Source organism: Lepidochelys olivacea (genome assembly GCF_965140295.1).
Source record: "Lepidochelys olivacea isolate rLepOli2 genome assembly, chromosome: 3".
NCBI lineage: Eukaryota > Metazoa > Chordata > Testudines > Cheloniidae > Lepidochelys > Lepidochelys olivacea.
The window spans coordinates 3,433,543-3,455,212 of NC_140413.1; the positions used below are offsets into that span (position 1 = coordinate 3,433,543).

The 21,670-nt window shown below is 60.7% G+C and overlaps 1 protein-coding gene across 1 annotated transcript in view; it reads left to right on the forward strand.

Annotated features, from left to right (window-relative positions):
* Nucleotides 1-21,670, forward strand: part of LOC311518333 (exostosin-1-like) — a gene marked incomplete at its 5' end in the record, with an annotated part of 176,305 nt that overhangs the window by 152,159 nt on the left and 2,476 nt on the right. The window contains 9 exons of the mRNA XM_084624055.1: nucleotides 5,575-5,668; nucleotides 5,862-5,969; nucleotides 7,441-7,560; nucleotides 11,983-12,115; nucleotides 15,555-15,673; nucleotides 16,631-16,726; nucleotides 18,860-18,949; nucleotides 19,859-20,019; nucleotides 20,640-20,811. Coding sequence (XP_084480181.1) covers nucleotides 5,575-5,668; nucleotides 5,862-5,969; nucleotides 7,441-7,560; nucleotides 11,983-12,115; nucleotides 15,555-15,673; nucleotides 16,631-16,726; nucleotides 18,860-18,949; nucleotides 19,859-20,019; nucleotides 20,640-20,811 — 1,093 coding nt within the window. The remainder of the gene's footprint in view (nucleotides 1-5,574; nucleotides 5,669-5,861; nucleotides 5,970-7,440; nucleotides 7,561-11,982; nucleotides 12,116-15,554; nucleotides 15,674-16,630; nucleotides 16,727-18,859; nucleotides 18,950-19,858; nucleotides 20,020-20,639; nucleotides 20,812-21,670) is intronic.

The window sequence follows — 21,670 nt, forward strand, 5'->3', positions numbered from 1 at the left end:
TCTATCATTGCTAACGTCCCTTTACTGCCTTTCAGACAGGTACTCATGACAAGCACTTCTTGCTCCGTCCTTGCAGGCACTACTAAGGGGGTTGTGCCCGCGTACTTCAGTGCCCCAAGCGGTAGCTCAGATGTGTCCCTTTTAGCGCTCTCAATTTTCCTATAGGCTTCAGCACAAAGCGTATGGATCATCAGGGTATTCAGGTACTGGTCCCCAGCCCGCCTTCTGCAGTAATCCGCGAGTACCTTGAAGAGACTGGAGTTGGTCCCTATCAGCACAGACACATCAGAAGTCCCTTTAGGGTCAGGGCATATTAAGGCAGCTGTGTCTACCTCTTCTCTTACCCCAGCAACCTCCTCTGGGAATTCCAGGTGCACTATGACATACCCTTGATAGGGGTATTCATCCATGCTGAGGCCACATAGGCCAAGGCCAGTCAGTGGCTGTATAGGCAGGTGCCTAAGCATCTGTTGGTAGAATGACTGAAATATAATAGTCACTTGAGATCCAGTGTCAAGCACTGCTTTACACTCCACCCCTTCGATCCTCACCATGACCTCTGCTCGAGGCCCTATCAGTCCTGCAGGGATCCCAGCTGGAAAGTCTTTTCTGGGGGAATCTTCAAATCCTGCAGACCTGGGGGGTCCCCGTCCCCAGACCCTCTGGCAGCTACCGGATCTCTCCCAACTGATCCTCAGCTTTCCATACACTAAGGAGGGGTTTTCTTCATTACGGCACTTGGCAGCACTGTGTCCATCCTGACCACATCGGTAGCAGAAGAATTGACCTTTCCCCCTTCGCCTGGGGGGGATGGTGGCTCTAAGTGCGGGCTTCTCAATCGCCACAGTTTGAGGCTTCTTATTCCTAGAAGTCTTAACTCGGTCAACGGTACTTTGCAGCTCAGCTATCCGTTCCGTCAGGACCTGCATTTGTTGGGCAAGTTCCTCTCTGGTGCTCACCATCAGTACACTGGCCATTTGCAGTGGTGTTGTGCTGGCTGGCTCCGATGTTTGGGCTTCCCAAAACTCACTGGCAGCCTGCCTTTCTTCCTCCTCTCGGACCTCTTTTATCAGCTGGGAGTAACTTGGGGGATGTTCCCGTCGTTCTCTTAGCCGGAGATGAAGTAGAATCGGGTTCTGATACTGAGTTCCTCTTACAATTTGAGCCAGTCTGGTCTGATCCATATGCTCAGCAGTCACTGCTCCCCTCATGACAGCTCTCTGAAGCAGTCTCTCCAGTCTCTGTATGTAGGCTGAAGCCTTCTCGCCCTTTTGTTGTCGGGAATTAAGGAACTTACAGTAGCTGTCTTCAGGGCCCTCTACGCTCCCAAAGTTGTGTTCAAGGGCCTCTAGGCAGTCCTTCACACTGACCCCAGGGTCAATGAGCTTCAGGGTGCGAATCACATCTAATGCTGGGCCGCCAAGGCTCTCTATAAGGCATCTTCGCTTTTCTGCATCTGGTACGGCCCACTCTTGCAGCATTTCAGTGGTATGCTCTAACCAGGGTTCAAACTCCTCCTCCCCAGCAAATAATCTTAACTTACGACAAGAGTCTGACTCAGCATGGGGCAGCACAACCTTTTCCAATATTTGCCCCAGAGCTTTTGTCCAATCATCAGCCGAGGCTGCAGCCTCCGAGCTAGAAGCTGCTGAGCCAGGGCCCAACAAACCTGACATATTAGCCATTATACAAACAGTAATTTCCTCAAAATATAAGCACAAACAAAAAAAAATATAAATTGTTTCCCAATGTAGTGGATCACTCAACAGGTGCTTGCGAGGGGTACTGACCCAGGCGATCCCGGACGAGCCCCCAACAATGTAACCCTTCTGCCCGTCAGAGTTGGCAGCAACAAGGGCCGGGTTCAATATCTAGGGGTTCCATTCCAATAACACAATGCAAACCGGCTCGAGCCCCCACCCAGTGACCTGGGACAAATATATACCACCCCCGCTGGGCGCCTCCAAGAGGCAATACTTCCCCTCTCGCAAGCACATAGTCTGAGTGTAGCAAAAGTCTTTTAATAACAGAGAGAAACAATGTGGCATTATGTTGGGGAAACACCACCAACCGGATTCATAACACAACCCATGAGCAAAAACAACCCCACCCCAGGCAAATTGGGGCATGCCCTTTTCCCTTTGGTTCTTGAGTCCAGCAACCCCAAAAGTCCAATGCCCCAAAAGTCTCTGTCCCTGGTCAGGGCAGCCCCAGAGTTCGAAAGTTTATCGGCGGAGCTTTACCTCCCAACCTGGGTGGAAATGGGACAGGGGTAAGAGGCACCTTACGTGATCTGAAGCTGACCGCCCCATAGCTCCATAGCGGCGCTCTGCTCCGCTCCGCCAGCCGCCCCACGAACTCCTTCGTTCAGCTGCGCTCCGCTCCGCCAGCCGCCCCACGAACTCCTTCGCTTAGCTGCGCTCCGCTCCGCCAGCCGCCCCACAAAACTCCTTCGTTCAGCTGCGCTCTGCTCCGCTCCGCCAGCCGCCCCACAAAACTCCTTCGCGCAGCGGCACTCCGCTCCACCAGCCACCCCACGAACTCCTTCGTTCAGCTGCGCTCCGCTCCGCCAGCCGCCCCACGAACTCCTTCACTCAGCTCCACGGCCCACAAGCAGCTCCTGCCATCCACACACTGCTCCGCGTCGAACTGCTTCACCAGCCCTCCCGCAAACTGCTCCACAATATATCTTCAGGCTCCCCCACTACTTAACACAACACTCAGTGATTTCAGCTCTTAGGTGAATTCAGCTTATAGTAGGGGAGCCCCAGTGCTGGGGCACTGTCAGCCCAAAGTGAGCTCAGCAGCCTATAACTAGACTTCTAATGAAATCAAAATTAGCTCTGATATTCCACAGTGGAGAGAGAAGGAAGTGCAATCAGCATGTAAGGCCCTCACCAAGGGGCCCATGCCACCAAGTATTAATACTTGTCCCCAGCCCCTCTCAATTCACAGAGTTTTGGAACCCATGACCCTTGCCTAGCGAGTGCTACTTAGATGATGGTGAATCCCTCCATCGTAACAAAAGGCCACATACAGTTCCAAGCACAGTTCCCATAATCAGGGTAATAACAATTTATTCTTCCTGCCCCAATAACAGAGACACTGGGGATCCCACAGCAGCCAAAGTGACCATTTGGGCAGCTATGGTCTCATTCTAGGCGTGGTGGGTGTGCCTATGCAAATGAGATCTGCCCCTGAAGTTCTTTTCCACAACTTGCCACACCTCACCACCAGATGTCAGGGTGGAGCTCATCCTGACACTGCTTACACCCACTTAAGGCTGAATTACGGGGGGGTCCAGAGTGCGGAGGCTGCCCACGAGGGTCAGGTCTCTGCAAATGGGAACAGAGGGGCTTTAGTCCCTGGGCTACTGCCCTGCTGAGCCAGTAAGGGTGTCATTGGTGCTGGGAGCCCATATTCTTTAGCGTACAATAAATGGGGTGGGGGAATCTAAATTGCCCTGGCTGCATCGTGTGTTGCTAACACAAGGCTTTGCAGACTTGCTGAGAGGACCTGGGAAGCCTCTGCAGGGGGCTCCGTAAAACACAGGCCAAATCTGTCACTGAGTTTGAGGCAAGACGGGTTTAAGGATCATCCAGACCAGCTGTTCTCAACTCGGGTACGTGGACCCCTAGGACACACAGAGCTCGTCCAGGGGCACATCAACTCACCTGGAGATTTGCCTAGCTTTACAGTAGGCTACATAAAAAGCGCTAGGGAAGTCAGGACAAACTAAAAGTTCTACAGACAAATGAGGAAGTCGGCAATTTGTCAGCTCTAGTGGGCTGGGACACTTTTGTATTTGTATGTCTGATTTTGTGAGCAAGTTGTTTTTAAGTGAGGTGAAACTTGGGGTAAACAAGACAAATCAGCCTCCTGAAAGGGGGACAGGAGTCTGGGAAGGCTGAGAACCATCTGACCTCCAGCATGGCACACAGGCCAGGGGACTTCATTCTGTGACTCCCGCCTCCGCTCCCTCGGGCTGGGCCCAAGAGAGAAGCAGCTTGTTATTGCCATTGCTGGGAGGAATTTGGATGAGGTCTCAGAGTAACGCACTTGCCCAGTGCATGTTGTACCCTAACCTAGGGGCTGGCTCAAGTAGGAGGTAACAGCCCACTATTGCTGCCAGCTGATGGGAGTTACTTCTTTAGCTCAGCTGCAGCCCAGTCCCCTGGAACCTCCGGCCCCCACTTCCCTCGTGTTGGTGACGTCATGCCCCAAACGCCTGACTCGGCTGGCTGGCCTCTCCCACCCATCGGCTGTGGGGTCACAGGTGTAAAGGGCTGGGCCCCGGCCCCCCTGCTTGTTGATGGTGAAAGGAGCAAAGCAAGTTGAACTCCCCCGACAGGGTTGAGAAACAGACCTGGACTGTCTCCAGGGCCCCATGGCCCCTCCACTGCGTGGGGCTGGGGAGTAAGAGGAGCTGGGCTCCAGGGGGCAGGTGTTTTGCTCAGGGCAGGGTGGCAGCGTGCAAGAACTCTGGGTTCAGGGGGCAGCGTGCGAGGGCTCTGGGTTCAGGGGCAATGTGCGAGGGCTCTGGGTTCAGGGGGCAGCGTGCGAGGGCTCTGGGTTGGGGGGGCAGCGTGCGAGGGCTCTGGGTTCAGGGGCAGCGTGCGAGGGCTCTGGGTTCAGGGACAGTGTGCGAGGGCTCTGGGTTCAGGGGCAGCGTGTGAGGGCTCTGGGTTCAGGGGCAGCGTGCGAGGGCTCTGGGTTGGGGGGCAGCGTGCCAGGGCTCTGGGTTGGGGGCAGCGTGCCAGGGCTCTGGGTTCAGGGACAGTGTGCAAAGGCTCTGGGTTGGGGGCAGCGTGCCAGGGCTCTGGGTTGGGGGGCAGCGTGCAAGGACTCTGGGTTCAGGGGCAGCGTGCAAGGGCTCTGGGTTGGGGGGGCAGCGTGCGAGGACTCTGGGTTCAGGGACAATGTGCGAGGGCTCTGGGTTCGGGGAGCAGCGTGCCAGGGCTCTGGGTTGGGGGCAGCGTGCGAGGGCTCTGGGTTGGGGGGCAGCGTGCCAGGGCTCTGGGTTGGGGGCAGCGTGCCAGGGCTCTGGGTTCAGGGACAGTGTGCAAAGGCTCTGGGTTGGGGGCAGCGTGCCAGGGCTCTGGGTTGGGGGGGCAGCGTGCAAGGACTCTGGGTTCAGGGGCAGCGTGCGAGGGCTCTGGGTTGGGGGGGCAGCGTGCGAGGGCTCTGGGTTCAGGGGCAGCGTGCAAGGGCTCTGGGTTGGGGGGGCAGCGTGCGAGGACTCTGGGTTCAGGGACAATGTGCGAGGGCTCTGGGTTCGGGGAGCAGCGTGCCAGGGCTCTGGGTTCAGGGGCAGCGTGCGAGGGCTCTGGGTTGGGGGGGCAGCGTGCGAGGACTCTGGGTTCAGGGACAATGTGCGAGGGCTCTGGGTTCGGGGAGCAGCGTACCAGGGCTCTGGGTTCAGGGGCAGCGTGCGAGGGCTCTGGGTTGGGGGGGCAGCATGAGGACGTGGAGCCCTGCCTGAGTCACGCCAGCTGGGACCGGCCGAGCTCGTCAAACCCCAGCGTGTGGGCTCAGCTCCAGCTGGCGCCTGACTCCTGTCTCCCCGCCCCGCAGGTACGATTCCCAGGAACTGATGCAAAACTCCAGCTTCTGCCTGGTGCCGTGGGGCCGGCGCTTGGGGTTCTTCCGTTTCCTTGAAGCTCTCCAGGTAAGCCAGGCCCCGTGCCAGGCCTCCTCCTCTGCCCGACACCCCGTGCTGCTCCCCCGCCCCGGTGCCCAGCCACGTGGCGTCCAGCAAAACGTGGCGCCGTCTGGCCCGGCTGCTGTGTGCGCCCGCTGCTGGACGGACAGACGGACGCACACCCCTGCCTGGCTCACCCCGCCCTGTCCCCCCTTCGCAGGCCGCCTGCATCCCCGTGCTGCTGAGCAACGGCTGGGAGCTGCCCTTCTCCGAGGTCATCGACTGGAACAAAGCTGCCATCATTGGGGACGAGAGACTCCTCCTCCAGGTAGGGGCCACGTGCTCGCTGCACATCCTGGGGGGGCCGCCTGACTCCCCGGCCCCTCTGAGACACCCCCCACCCACGTGGCAGGAAGGCCGCCCCTGCTCACGGCTCCGTGGGCCTGACGCCGGGGTCTGGCCGGGCGGGTGAGGTGGGGACCAGAACCACAGTGAGCTGCATGGGGCACTAATGAGACTCCCCCCGCTTCCTCCCTGCAGCGGGAGCCCTAAACCCTACAGCACCCCCATCAACTGCAGCCCCCAGCTGCCGCTCCTCAGGGCCCACCCTTTCCGAGGAGAGCAGGAGCGAGAAGCAGCGTGCAAAGGAGGCAGGATTGGGCGCTGTGCATCCCCCCCAACCCTGGGGGAAAGGGACCTGCCTCTGGTGCCAAAGGGCAGTGCCAGGCTGGGCTTGCACCCAGACCAGCATCATGGGGACCTGCGGGGCACCTCAGTGACTGGCACTCAGCCAGGCCTGGCTTCTAGCTTCCTTGGCACCAAGGCACAGAGGGTCCTACAATCCCAGCTCTGCCCTCTGAGCTCTCTGCCCCAGAGTCACCGGCAGAGCTAGGGGAGGGGGGCCCAGGGCTGGGGTAGCAGGGGGCTGTGAGGTGGGATTGGGGGCACCGGCAGATCTGGGGCTGGGGTAGCAGGGGGCTGTGGGTCGGGATTGGGGGGCACTGGCAGAGCTGGGGGAGGGGAGCCCAAGGGTGGGGCAGCAGGGGCTGGGCGTCGGAATTGGGGGGCACCGGCAGAGCTGCATACAGGTGAAACATGCCAAGCTCCTGCCTGCATTGGGCCAGCCAGATTAATGCTGCCTTTACATTGGCTTAGAAGTTGCGCCCCTCCCCACTGGCCGGCTGGGCCCTCTCTTGGGGGACACTCCTCCCCCCCTTCAGGCCCCTGCCAGGCCCCTGCGACTATTCCAGCCCAAACTCCTGGGAATGTGGCACCGTCCCCAGGCCATGTGGGGGTCTGAGAGCAGTATAGGGGGCGGGGCGGCTGTCCCACCCCAAACCCAGTCTGCTGCCGGAGCCGGGGCATGTATCTGGGGCAGCAGGACCCAGGGCTGGGGCACGGCTCCGGATAGTCCTGTTCCCATCTCCGCCACTGACTCACGGGGCAGGTTCAGGTCGCTCAGCGCCTGCCCACCCTGGGCCTCCCTTTTCCTCTCTGTGAAATGGGCACAATAAGACCAGTCGTGGGCGGCCACCTAGTGAATGGTACAAAGTGTGATCGTCGACTCTGTGGGCCAGATCTTCAAGGGCTCAGCTCCCCCAGCCAGGGTCAGATTCCCTGGCCATCTCGGGGCATTGGCTGCTGAGCCCTCCCTCCCCACGCCAGCCTGTGTCCCCAGAGCTGCACTTACCCAAGAGAGACCCTGGCCAGCTGGCCCCGTCCCTGGCTCTGCGGGGAGGCTCTGGGGGTCATCTTAGCCGACCTTCCCTCACCCCCCCACCCCCGCGGCTCTCTTCCAGATCCCGTCGATAACCCGCTCCATAGACCACGACAGAGTCCTGGCCCTCCGGCAGCAGACCCAGTTCCTGTGGGAGACCTATTTCTCCTCGGTAGAGAAAATCGTGCTGACGACCCTCGAGGCGAGTGCTCCCGGCTTTGTGGGCTCCTCGGTTACAGCCCTTGTCCCCTCACTCAGGATGGGGGAAGGGCTGGTGGGGGAGACAGTGGGTCTGGTTGGTGCACCGGATCGTGGAGGAGGGCAGGATATTGGCTGGAGTGGGAGAACAAGAGGCGCTCAGCGGGGAGGAGAGGATGTCCCGGCTCCTTGCTCCTTCCCCTTGGAGCATGGTGGAAGGCATTTAGGGTCTGCCCGAGACCTAGGCGCTGCCTACATCTCCCCTATGTCCTCTGAGCTTTTCTCTCAGAGGGGAAGGGGGGTCGACAATGCTGACACACCGCTGCTGGGTCAAGGGAGCTGCCACCCAGGTCAGGATCTGTGACCTGTGTGGAGGTGCAGAGCTCATTTGCTGACTCATCCTGGCCATCGGAACAAGTGGCTCCTATGGGCTGTCAGATGGGTTGAGTGTCTGGGAGGGGGGGCTAGGCGATCCCTGCGGGGAAATATTCTAGAGCAGCCAAGCCCAGGGGACGGCTGAAGCTGAGGTTTCGGTGATGAGGTTGTGTAACAGTAACGACAAACCCCTGGAGGCACCACCTGCGTACAGGGGAGTTCATGCAGCCATGTGCCCCTGCCCCAGGGCACCGCTCCACAGCTGCGAGTGTGGAGGCTTGGGCAGGGCCTTGGGGAGCCAGGACAGAGGTGGCCAGGACTCAGACCCTGCTGTGGATTTTCTGGCCTGAACCCAGCAGTGCAAGCTGTCTGAAAAGCACATTGGGATCCTCTGGGCTGGGAGGTTGTAACAAGGCTGGTTCTGGTGGGACCCCACTGAGAGTGCCAATTCAGGACAAATTGCTTAAAGCAGGGCAGTTACAGCCCAAGGCTGGGGTTTCTATGCACACCAAGGCAAACCAAACCAGCCCAACAGAGCAGACTTTGGTCTCACCCCACTGGCTGACCACAAGTCACACAAGCAATTCCCTTAGACACTCCAGTTTCCCAGAATCACTACCAGAGCCACTCGTTATGGGGATGAATAGTTATGAAAACCAATACCCCAGTAAAAGAGAAAAGGTTCTCTCGATCCCAAAGGACTAAACCCCAGACCCAGGTCAATAAAGAAATCAGATCTTACCCACAAATCACGCTGTTGCCAATCCTTTAGAATCTAAAATCTAAAGGTTTATTCATAAAAGGAAAAGATAGAGATGAGAGCTAGAATGGGTTCAATGGAATCACTGACACACAGCAATGGCAGAGTGCTTGGTTCAGGCCTGTAGCAGGGATGGAATAAGCTGCAGGTTCAGATCAAGTCTCTGGAGAACATCCCCAGCTGGGAGGGGTCATTCAGTCCTTGGTTCAAAGCTTCAGGGTAGCCAAGTCCCTCCAGAGGTCGGAAGCAGGATTGAAGACCAGATGGAGGAGCTGCAGTAGCTTTTTATAGTCTCTTGCCATGTGGCGTCTCTTTCTGTGTCCCAAGGACAAGCTGCCCCTCACATGGCCTGGAAACACCTCAGAGTTTGGTCCCTAGGCAGGTCCCTGCACACCTGGCTGAGTCCCCAGGCGTGTCTGCCTTCTCTCAGTGGGTCAGTTGTGTCGCTGATGGTCCTTAATGGGCTAGGCAGAGCTGACACCAACTTGTCTGGGGTGTTCCCCGGAAGCAGAGCACAAGTTTGAAATACAGACAGTCTAGAGCCAATACTTACAACTTTAAATACAAAAATGACACATGCAAACAGACAGCATCATCCTAACCAGCCAACCATAACCTCGTCTGAGACGCCTCATTTGACCCCCTTTATACAAGACTTGGTCCCACTACACGACCTTGGTTGCAACAATGTTCTATACAGTCCCAGTTCAAGTCAATAACGTCACAGAGGTGCACCGGAAATGCAGCTGTTCTCTCCAGCAAGGGCACTGGAAGGAGATTAGGAGGCCAGGCCCTTGTCTAACCTCTCCCATCCCAAGTGCTGCCACACGTGAATGAATAAAGCCTCCTCATCATCCCCATTGTGCCGGTGGGGAAATCGAGGCACGGAGTGACTTGCTCAGGGCTGCCTGGGGTCAGCGGCAGAACCAGGAGAGAGGCAGCACCCTGGGCCCAGCCCGCACTCTCTGAAGAGTTGCTGGTTTGGTCTGTGCCTCTCCCAAGCTCGCCCTGGCCCAGCGAGAGGCGGGTGAGGCCGGCGGTGGCTCGCTGGGATGCGGTCTGGTCTGAGGCGGGAGGGGAGAGGGCTCCTCGGGGAGTGTGAAGGCCGCTACAGGCCGGTTATCTCTGTGCTTCATTCATCGGGCAGTTGGGGGCCCAGGCTGCACTGCGGGGGCTCAGTGGCCTTAGGAAGGAACTTTGCAGATTCTCAGCAGTGCAGAAAAGGTCCCCAGCAGCTGCCAACCCAGCTGGTGTGTTCACGGCCTGGAGCATCGTGGTGCCCAGGGAGATCAGGGTACCAGGCCGTGGTGTTACCGCCGGGCTGGGAGAGGCCAGGCTGGATCCGCACGACAGGCTGAGGAACTGGCACAGGGGGCCGGGCGGTGGGGGGACCTTGGTTGGTTGGTAGCTGCCATGGGTACACCCTGTCACAGGCTAGGGCCACCTCTGGCCCCCAACCCCAGGCCTCAGGGTGGGCTCCTAAATCTGGCATGCGGCCATGTCCCGGCTAGTTCGTCTCGGCTGCACCAAGATGTGATCAGAGCCCTTGGCCCTGTGTAACGGCTCCTGCTTGGCTGGGGCCCTGCACCGGCAGATCTCAGTGGGGGCTTGGGGCCTTGTGCCGGGTGCGGTACAGACCTTTCAGGGAGAGACGCAGGCCCAGGCCCACAGAGCTCCATGCAGACACAACAGGGAGCGGGGCCAGCCGGAACTGGGCGGACGACAAGGGCCCAGTGGCGCAAGCAAGCGTGGCCCTGTGAGCAGTAACCGTCGCTCGCTGCCAGCCTGACCGTGGCTGTGCAGCTGTTTGGAGATCTGGGAGACCCGGGTTTGATTCCTGCTCCCCAGCCACCCAGTGTGACCCTCAGCAAGTCCCTTAGCCCACCGAGGAAGAGAGGAAGGCTGGCCCAGTGGTTAGGGCATGCCCCTGGGGCTCAGGCGTCCTGGGTTCTGCCCCAGACTCCACTTGTGATCCTCGCCCAGTCGTGCACTGGGGATCATAGTGCCGTCCTGCCTCACAGGGGGCTGGGAGGTGCTCAGATACCATGGTGATGGGCGCCTTGGAAGTGCCTAAGACAGACGTGTACAGATCAGTCCCAGGTGGGCTGGCACTCGGCGGCTAGCCCAGGCCACCACGTCTACCCTGCTGCTGCTGCCCGTGCTGGCTAATGGAAGCTGGCCCGGCACAGCTACACCGGCCGCATGGACCCACCTCTCGAGGGGCTTGTTAACAACGCCTGGGCCTGTTACGCCAAATGAGGGGGCTCAGCCCAGCATCTGCTGCCCCGGGGCGCTGCCGCCTGGAGGAGTCTCAGGTGCCCAGTGCAGGAGCCGTCTTGGGGAGCTCAAGGCAGGCTGAACAAACCCCTTTGACATGCGGACGGAGCAGGTTTGCTCTGGAGAGGAGACGTTTGTTTCATTTTGGGCGTTGAGTTGATAAACCAGCCCCTAAGCCTGGCTGTTGGGTTGGACTGGAAACGCCCCAGTGGGAGTTTAATCGGGATCCACGAAGGGAAACTGAGGCGCAGCCACCAGGGGGCGCAGTCAGGTGGCCACTCATCTGCAGGCTCGTTAGAGCGAAATGAAAGCATGGGGAGCCCTGAATTATGGGGCAACGCCTTGGAGCAATGCAGCAGCTCCCCCAACCCCCGCAAAGTTAGGGTGGGTGCTGGGGACGCCTCTCTCCAGTGCAGAGCCCAGCCTTGCTCCCTGGCATGGGAGCCTCACCCACTGCCCTGGACACTCTCCCCTCCGTGGCACCGGGTAAGGTGTCCCGGGCCATGGGGCACGTTGAGTTGTTCATGGTGTGTGCCTGGTCCCCGGGGCACGATGGTGAGCACAGAGCCTGCTGCCAGCTCTCCGCAGGGCCTTGAATCCCCAACGCTCGCTGCTCCAACTCGGTCCCTTGGTGTCCAGCGGCTGACCGGCACCAGCTGGCCTCCCCTCCAGCCTAGGCCCCTCTAGGATCAACCTTGCCCAGCCGACTGGTGACGAGAGGGGTTAACCTGCGTCTACACTGGGGAAAGGTCGTGGCTGTGCTGGGGCCAGGTGACACGTGTTCGCTAACCCCACCTCTTCTCCTAACCTAGACAAACCCAGTGCGGGGCAGGAGCCCAGCCCTCCAGCCGCTAGCAGAGATTGCTGTGGTGTATGGCCCGGCCTGCTGGTTCCCGCCCCGGGGTATATGGGACAGGGCCGGAGGCCGGGGCAGTGCAGCGTCCACGCCTGAGCCTCGCAGGGCCCAGCCCAGGGTCAGTAACGCAGCTCCCCCGGTCCCCTCGTCATTTTCAGATCATCCAGGACCGAATCCAGGCGCACATCAGCAGGAACCACGTGATGTGGAACGCGCAGCCGGGCGGGCTCTACGTTCTCCCCCAGTTCTCCACCAGCCTCGCCGACTTCCCCTTCTACTACTGCGCCCTGGGTAGGTGGCAGCGATGGGGAGGGGCCAGGCTCTGGGAATGGGCCCCCGGGGGGCCTCAGGCCCGGCGAGGCGTCGGAGCTGGCCCTGGAGTCCCAGGTCGCCCAGGCTGGGCTGGGAGCTCCCGATGGAGTAACAGCCCGTGGGCTGGACAGAATATGCAGGGTTCCTGGATATTTCTCCTGGAGGGGCCGTGGTGCCCTCATGCTTTGGTGCAGTGAGTTACAGCGGGTGGGGTTCGCTCGGGAGCGGCCAGGACAGCGATAGCGGGGTGAAGGGGGGCTGCTGGTCAGGACGGGGCATCGGAGGGGGAAGATCAGTGGGTCACGCACACAGCTCTGCTGCTGCTCCGGGATCCTGAACCTGCAGCGCCCCCGGCTGTTCCAGCCCAGCCTGTGGCAAACGGGCTTTTCCCGCTGATCGCTTGTGTAACCCTTCTGCCCGTCAGAGTTGGCAGCAACAAGTTCAATATCTAGGGGTTCCATTCCAATAACACAATGCAAACTGGCTCGAGCCCCCACCCAGTGACCTGGGACAAATATATACCACCCCCGCTGGGCGCCTCCAAGAGGCAATACTTCCCCTCTCGCAAGCACATAGTCTGAGTGTAGCAAAAGTCTTTTAATAACAGAGAGAAACAATGTGGCATTATGTTGGGGAAACACCACCAACCGGATTCATAACACAACCCATGAGCAAAAAACAACCCCACCCCAGGCAAATTGGGGCATGCCCTTTTCCCTTTGGTTCTTGAGTCCCACAACCCCAAAAGTCCAATGCCCCAAAAGTCTCTGTCCCTGGTCAGGGCAGCCCCAGAGTTCGAAAGTTTATCGGCGGAGCTTTACCTCCCAACCTGGGTGGAGATGGGATGGAGGTAAGAGGCACCTTACGTGATCTGAAGCTGACCGCCCCATAGCTCCATAGCGGCGCTCCGCTCCGCTCCGCCAGCCGCCCCACAAAACTCCTTCGCTCAGCTGCACTCCGCTCCACCAGCCGCCCCACGAACTCCTTCGCTCAGCTGCACTCCGCTCCGCCAGCCGCCCCACGAACTCCTTCACTCAGCTCCACGGCCCACAAGCAGCTCCTGCCATCCACACACACTGCTCCATGTCGAACTGCTTCACCAGCCCTCCCGCAAACTGCTCCACAATAGATCTTCAGGCTCCCCCACTACTTAACACAACACTCAGTGATTTCAGCTCTTAGGTAAATTCAGCTTATAGTAGGAGAGCCCCAGTGCTGGTGCACTGTCAGCCCAAAGTGAGCTCAGCAGCCTATAACTAGACTTCTAATGAAATCAAAATTAGCTCTGATATTCCACCGTGGAGAGAGAAGGAAGTGCAATCAGCATGTAAGGCCCTCACCAAGGGGCCCATGCCACCAAATATTAATACTTGTCCCCAGCCTCTCTCCATTCAGACAGTTTTGGAACCCATGACCCTTGCCTAGCGAGTGCTACTTAGTTGATGGTGAATCCCTCCATCGTAACAAAAGGCCACGTACAGTTCCAAGCACAGTTCCCATAATCAGGGTAATAACAATTTATTCTTCCTGCCCCAATAACAGAGACACTGGGGATCCCACAGCAGCCAAAGTGACCATTTGGGCAGCTATGGTCTCATTCTAGGCGTGGTGGGTGTGCCTATGCAAATGAGATCGGCCCCTGAAGTTCTTTTCCACAACTTGCCACACCTCACCACCAGATGTCAGGGTGGAGCTCATCCTGACACTGCTTACACTTGGGAGGAGCCGGCTGGAGACTCACTCCTCAGTTAGCCCCACCCTAGAGCGCCGGGTGGGAGGGGCGGTCACGGCACCGGATCTGGCCCATTTTACAGTGTCCAGCTCTGCCGGCCCCCTCAGTCCCAATGTGCCGCCCTCCCAGTCATCCCAGCCCTGGGCTCCCCATACACAGCTCCGCTGGCCCCCTCATTCCTGACCCGCAGCCCCCCATGTTATCCCAGCCATGGGCTCCCCCCATCTCTGCCAGTGCCCTTCAATCCTGGCCCACAACCTCTGCTATCCCAGGCCCGGGCTCCCCACACCCAGCTCTGCTAATGCCCCTCAATCCCCCCTGCTACCCCAGTCCCAGGTGCCCTTCATACTGACTTGCTCCCCTTCCTACCATTCCTTTCTTGCTGTTCCCTTTATCTCCCTTCCTACCCTGCAGCTGCTGGCCAGCCCCGCCTGGAGCAGGGGCTGCTCAGTTGGTGGCAGGCTGCGGATTGACGGGAGGGGATTGTTTCCTGCAGGGATCTCTGGAGAGCAGGGTTTGCTGGCGTCTCCGCCTGGTGGAGATCCGCCCTTCCACCAACTCACTGATGCCCTTTGCAGAGACACTGACCTCCCGGCTGCACCTAACCCTGCATCAGCCCCGGGGGTGGGGTTAGAACTTGTACGGTGGCGCCACGTCCCCCTCGAGTTGCCGGTCCCGTGAATGGCGTTACTCCTTTAGCTAAAGTGGCAGAGGTCTGATGCGGAAGGTCCTGGGTTCAAACCCAGGAAGTGCCTGGTGTCACTCTCCGATTCCCAGCATGGAGGCTCCTGGTTTGTTTCAGGATCCCGCTTAAAATTTCCGTCCTTATTTCTAAACCAGCCCATCAAAGGGAGGCAAAAATAGGGGCCTGCCTTTTTTGTGTGCTGTGTCTATCTTACAGTTTAATCGTGTGGCCCATCACCCTAGTATCTGGGCACCTTCCACATAAAATCTATGGCACTAGTGCCATTCCTGTTGGACATCAGTGAGTCCCTGGCATGCTCCCTTTTCAGAATTAGACCTTTGCTGGGAGGGGGTTAGTTTTGTTTTCAGATTTTATGAATTTTCCCTTTTTCCGCTGACATATGAAGAAGACCAGAAAGTCTTTTTTCCTGCTTCGTTTCCACTAGAAAGCCAGGTCTTGTCTAGCTGGAACTCTACGGGCATCACAGGAGAGTGAAAGCCGAGTGATTGGGAGGGGAAGGGTGTTTTAGTCGGATTGGTCCAGACTTGGTTTTTATCACCCATCCATTGCCCAGCCAACACTTGGGAGAAAGGATGTCTCTGGCAAAGAGTGACCTCTGGTAAAGACGCCCTGGGGGGTGAAAGAAGAGCTTGACAGCCCGACCGCTCCGGCTGGGAGAGCAGGGGGTGCAGAGCCCAGCCCAGCGCTGAGGATTGTTTTAAATCTCTGGATTTTGAAGCCAATCTCCTGATTGTGGGGGCTGACTCCTGAGCGCACAGAGCCAGCGATGCTGCGGCCCCCTTGGCTATTCCCCATCCCCCATGGCCAGGCCCCGAGAGCGCTATGAACTCCTCTGTGCATCATCTCCGCCCCAGCCCTGCCCAGCTGCTGGCCCCGCCCGGGCTGTTCCCCTTCCCCTCCTGGCTGCCGTGGGCCCCCTGCCCCTCAGCTTGGCCGGAGAGCGCCCGGGCCAGTCCGAGCCGGGCCGTGTGTCGTTGCAGGACGCAGCCCAGCCAAGGAGTTCACCGCCGTCATCCAGGCCGCGTCGCCGCTGCTCTCGCAGTCCCAGCCCATCGTCAGACTCATCCTCGCGGTGGCCAAGTCCAAGTATTGTACCCAGGTACGGGCCCACCTGCCAGGAGACGCTCCTCCTCCCGGTCCCTTGGGGCTGGGCCTCTGGTCTGATCCCTGAACAAGCCCCTGGCCAGCCACAGTGGGAGCTGTGCCTCTGCACCCCAGGGTGGGGCTGGGAGAGGAAACCACGGGGAGCGAGCCCAGGCCGTTCCGGGGATGGAGGCTGAGTGGTAGGGGATGGGTCCAGCCGTTCTGGGGATGGGGGATGGGCGGCGGGTTCGGTCAAGGCCGTTCCAGGGATGGGGGCTGGGCGGTGGGTTCGGTCAAGGCCGTTCCGGGGATGGAGGCTGGGTGGCAGGGTCGGTCAAGGCCGTTCCGGGGCTGGGGGCTGGGCAGTGGGTTCGGTCAAGGCCGTTCCAGGGATGGGGGATGGGCGGCGGGGTCGGTCAAGGCCATTCCGGGGATGGGGGGGTGGGTGGTGGGTTCGGTCAAGGCCGTTCCGGGGATGGAGGCTGAGTGGTAGAGGATGGGTCCAGCCGTTCTGGGGATGGGGGATGGGCGGCGGGTTCGGTCAAGGCCGTTCCAGGGATGGGGGCTGGGCGGTGGGTTCGGTCAAGGCCGTTCCGGGGATGGAGGCTGGGTGGCAGGGTCGGTCAAGGCCGTTCCGGGGATGGGGGCTGGGCAGTGGGTTCGGTCAAGGCCGTTCCAGGGATGGGGGATGGGCGGCGGGGTCGGTCAAGGCCGTTCCGGAGATGGGGGATGGGTGGCAGGGTCAGTCCAGGCCCGTCCCTCCAGGGCCCTGGGTGGGTCTGGCTGAGGTGCTATCCCCGTGGGCGTCTCTGCTCGGGCCATGCACCGTGCTGACCGGCGTGATGGTAGCCCCGGCTCTGGCCTTGGGGTGGCCGAGGCTGGTGGTGCTGGCTGGCCGTGGCTGACGGTTGGCTAAGGTCTGAGTCTGGGGCTGGTCGGGGCCGTAACCCGGCCCCGCCTGTCACCGCTGCAGATCGTGGTGCTGTGGAGCTGCGAGAAGCCCCCGCCCCCGAGGAGCTGGTGGCCGTCCGTCCCTGTGCCCTTCAGTGTCGTGGAAGGGGAACACAAGGTAGGGGGGCCCCGGGGCTGCGGCACTGCTGGAGGTGGGAGGGCAGGGAGGGGAGCAGTGGCTGGGTTTGGGGGTGGGGGTCGCACTGCTGGGGTTTGGGGGTGGGGGTGCATGGTCGCAGTGGCTGCGGTTTGAGGGTGGGGGTGCGTGGCCGGGGTTTGGGGGTGTGCGGTCGCAGTGGCCGGTGTTTGGGGGGTGGCTTGCTGGGATTAGGGGACGTGGTCGCAGTGGCTGGGATTTGGGGGTGGGGGTGCGTGGTCGCAGTGGCTGGGATTCGGGGGTGGGGGTGCGTGGTCACAGTGGCCGGGGTTCGGGGGTGTGCGGTCGCAGTGGCCGGTGTTTGGGGGGTGGCTTGCTGGGAATAGGGGACGTGGTCGCAGTGGCTGGGATTTGGGGGTGGGGGTGCGTGGTCGCAGTGGCCGGGGTTTGGGGGTGTGCGGTCGCAGTGGCCGGTGTTTGGGGGGTGGCTTGCTGGGAATAGGGGACGTGGTCGCAGTGGCTGGGATTTGGGGGTGGGGGTGCGTGGTCGCAGTGGCCGGGGTTTGGGGGTGTGTGGTCGCAGTGGCCGGTGTTTGGGGGGTGGCTTGCTGGGATTAGGGAGTGTGGTCGCAGTGGCTGGGATTTGGGGGTGGGGGTGCGTGGTCACAGTGGCCGGGGTTTGGGGGTGTGTGGTCGCAGTGGCCGGTGTTTGGGGGGTGGCTTGCTGGGATTAGGGGACGTGGTCGCAGTGGCTGGGATTTGGGGATGGGGGTGTGTGGTCGCAGTGGCCGGGGTTTGGGGGTGTGTGGTCGCAGTGGCTGGTTTTTGGGGGGTGGCTTGCTGGGATTAGGGGACGTGGTCGCAGTGGCTGGGATTTGGGGGTGGGGGTGCGTGGTCGCAGTGGCCGGGGTTTGGGGGTGTGTGGTCGCAGTGGCTGGTTTTTGGGGGGTGGCTTGCTGGGATTAGGGGACGTGGTCGCAGTGGCTGTGATTTGGGGGTGGGGGTGCGTGGTCGCAGTGGCCGGGGTTTGGGGGTGTGTGGTCGCAGTGGCTGGTTTTTGGGGGGTGGCTTGCTGGGATTAGGGGACGTGGTCGCAGTGGCTGGGATTTGGGGGTGGGGGTGTGTGGTCGCAGTGGCTGGGATTTGGGGGTGGGGGTGCGTGGTCGCAGTGGCTGGGGTTTGGGGGTGTGTGGTCGCAGTGGCTGGTTTTTGGGGGGTGGCTTGCTGGGATTAGGGGGCATGGTCGCAGTGGCTGGGATTTGGGGGTGGGGGTGCGTGGTCGCAGTGGCCGGGGTTTGGGGGTGTGTGGTTGCAGTGGCTGGTGTTTGGGGGGTGGCTTGCTGGGATTAGGGGACGTGGTCGCAGTGGCTGGGATTTGGGGGTGAGGGTGCGTGGTCGCAGTGGCCGGGGTTTGGGGGTGTGTGGTCGCAGTGGCTGGTTTTTGGGGGGTGGCTTGCTGGGATTAGGGGACGTGGTCGCAGTGGCTGGGATTTGGGGGTGGGGGTGCGTGGTCGCAGTGGCCGGGGTTTGGGGGTGTGTGGTCGCAGTGGCTGGTTTTTGGGGGGTGGCTTGCTGGGATTAGGGGACGTGGTCGCAGTGGCTGGGATTTGGGGGTGGGGGTGTGTGGTCGCAGTGGCCGGGGTTTGGGGGTGTGTGGTCGCAGTGGCTGGTTTTTGGGGGGTGGCTTGCTGGGATTAGGGGACGTGGTCGCAGTGGCTGGGATTTGGGGGTGGGGGTGTGTGGTCGCAGTGGCTGGGATTTGGGGGTGGGGGTGCGTGGTCGCAGTGGCTGGGGTTTGGGGGTGTGTGGTCGCAGTGGCTGGTTTTTGGGGGGTGGCTTGCTGGGATTAGGGGGCATGGTCGCAGTGGCTGGGATTTGGGGGTGGGGGTGCGTGGTCGCAGTGGCTGGGGTTTGGGGGTGTGTGGTCGCAGTGGCTGGTGTTTGGGGGGTGGCTTGCTGGGATTAGGGGACGTGGTCGCAGTGGCTGGGATTTGGGGGTGGGGGTGCGTGGTCGCAGTGGCCGGGGTTTGGGGGTGTGTGGTCGCAGTGGCTGGTTTTTGGGGGGTGGCTTGCTGGGATTAGGGGGCGTGGTCACAGTGGCTGGGGTGGGGGGCGCGTGGCTGGCTGGGGTTCAATTGCTTTCTCTTTGCACAGACCATGAGCAGCCGTTTCTTCCCCTACGACCTCATCCGGACGGACGCCGTGCTGAGCCTGGACGAAGACACTGTCCTATCAACCAATGAGGTGAGGGCAACGGGGGGGGGGTCCAATAATCCCCATTGTCCCTCCCTGCAGGAAGGGGGCACATCTCATAGCTGGGGGGCCAGGGGCCAGGGCTCGGATAGCCCCAGGGGCTGGCTGGGGGCAGCTTCAGTCGAGCGGGAGAGGTGGGAGGAGGGGCACCGGCAGAGCCCAGCAGAAGAGTCGGGGTCCGGTGCCGTTTGGCTGTGTTCTCGGTGAATAAAGCAGCCTGGACCCTCAGGGGCAGGAGAGGTTGGCGCTGGGTGCTGGGTGCGTGGCTGCTTCCATGCAGCCCCGGTTCCCAGCTGCCCCCTGGCTGGCCCTGTGTGCTGGGCACTGCTGTCAGGCCTTCTTCATAGAGCCTGGTGTATGGTTCACAAGAGAACGGGCCAGGTTTCCCCTCCGCACTCTCCCGGATCTGATGGGGAATTACAGACACCAAACCTCCCCGAGGCCGGCAGGGGACTGTCCCTGTCGTGGGCAAGGGGCAGATCTGGCTCTGGGTGTGCCAGGGGAAGGGGAGACACCGGGTCCCTGAAATAGGGGGCAGGGGGTGCAGTGTTTCCCCTTCCGCATTATTGTAGCCGGGGAGCTGGGGCAGGCTGACTCGGTCACAGCCAGCACGAGAGCTGGGCAGGGGAGCTGGGTGCCCTCCTGGAGGCACCATGTGGCGGCTTGGGGAGAGGGGGCTGCAGGCTGAGGCTCCCAGGCCACTGCCCCCCAGGGCTAGGCAGAGCCCCAGCCAGAGGTTCGGCCCAGGACACCGCGGGCCGGGCGGACCCAGCTGTGTTAGCCGCGGACGGTGGGGCAGGGTCAGTGCTGGGGCTGCTGTGCCGAGCCTGGCTTGTTAATCCTGGTTTTGTTCCTTTCCTGTCTCCCCCCCGACCTGCCCCCTGCCATCGGGGCCTCCAGGTTGACTTTGCCTTCACTGTGTGGTGCAGCTTCCCGGAGCGCATCGTGGGTTACCCAGCCCGGAGCCATTACTGGGACAGCAGCAAAGGCTGGTGGGCCTACACCTCTAAGTGGACCAACGAGTACTCCATGGTGCTGACGGGGGCGGCGTTCTACCACCGGTGAGCCGGGGCGGTGCACGCGGCCGGGAACCCGGCTCCGGGCAGGAAATCCCATGGCACTGGGGGCTGCGTGCGACGTGCCGCTGGCAAGGCAAGGCACAAACGTTCGCCCTGCCTGGCAGAGCACCGGGCAGCCTCCTGCAGGCACCAGCCACGAGCGCTGGCTGTACAGCGGGGCCAACGTACAGAGAGACTAACGCGAAGCAGTGGGGTGCTAGCGGGGCTCCCCGGGGACACCCCTGCAACCTCAGCTCTCCTCTGGCGGAGAGCAGAGCCTTCTCTGTAACCTCCCGCCCTTTGCAAGCCTTGTCCCTCCATTGCCACCCCCGCCCAGCTAACGGGGAGCCCCGGTGCAGACAGGCCACTGGCTTTGCAGGCTCTCGCCTCTCTCCCCGCTCAGAGCAGGTCTCCCTGATGTGCTGTACCCTCGTCCTAGCAGCTCCAGGAGCATCTCTGGGCAGAATGACTCTTGGTAAGACGATGGGCCAGACCCATCGCTGGCGCATCTCTGTAGCCTTGGGAGGAGCTCCACCAGGGCCAGTTTGGCCTGGGGTCTCACAACCCCCTCCCTCCCCGCCGGCACTCGCTGAATGCTGCCTGTTTGCCCTCTCCTTTGGCAGGTACTATCATTATCTGTACACCTTCTACCTGCCGGGCAGCCTGCACAGCATGGTGGACCAGATGGCCAACTGCGAGGACATCCTGATGAACTTCCTGGTTTCCGCAGTCACCAAGCTCCCGCCCATCAAAGTCACCCAGAAGAAGCAGTACAAGGAGACCATGATGCAGCAGGTTGGCTTCCCACCTCTTCCGACTGCCTCGAATGCATGGAATTGGGGAAGGTCTTCGGCACAGAGAGCCCAGGGGGCCGGGGGCTCAGCTGCCCCTGTGCCAGGCCTCACCCACCTCCCCAGATGGAGGGGATGGCTGCGAGGGTCGGGGGACTAAGAATCGGTATCTGGCCTCTTCATCATAGGACTAAGAACTGGGCTGGGCTATGGGGGCAGCCTGTGGCCAGTCAGGGGAGCAGACCTGGAGTGAGCGTGCCATTGAAGAGTGAGAGACCCGCCGGGGAAGGGCCAGTGAGCAACCCGGAGCTGAGTAGTGTACGTCTACACTGCATTGTGACAGGTTTCAGAGTAGCAGCGTGTTAGTCTGTATTCGCAAAAAGAAAAGGAGTACTTGTGGCACCTTAGAGACTAACCAATTTATTTGAGCATGAGCTTTCGTGAGCTACAGCTCACTTCATCGGATGCATGCAGTGGAAAATACAGTGAGGAGATTTATATACCCAGAGAATATGAAAAAATGGGTGTTATCGTACACACTGTAAGAAGAGTGATCGCTTAAGATGAGCTATTACCAGCAGGAGAGCAGGGGGCGGGAGGGAACCTTTTGTAGTGATAATCAAGGTGGGCCATTTCCAGCAGTTACCAGGAAGTCCTGACGTCCCCAGTGCCCAGAGGGGTTCGGAGCTGGAGTCCCTGTTCACGCCCGTCTGCGTGTGGGATGAAAGTGAAGAGCGGAGCCACCATCTTCCTTATGTCCCCCTGCCTTGTCCCAGCGGGTCCCCAGCTCCGTCAGGACACGGGGGCCCTGGTGTCGCTCCATTGCCCCCTGCTTTGATCCCCATCCGCCCTCCCCACTGCAC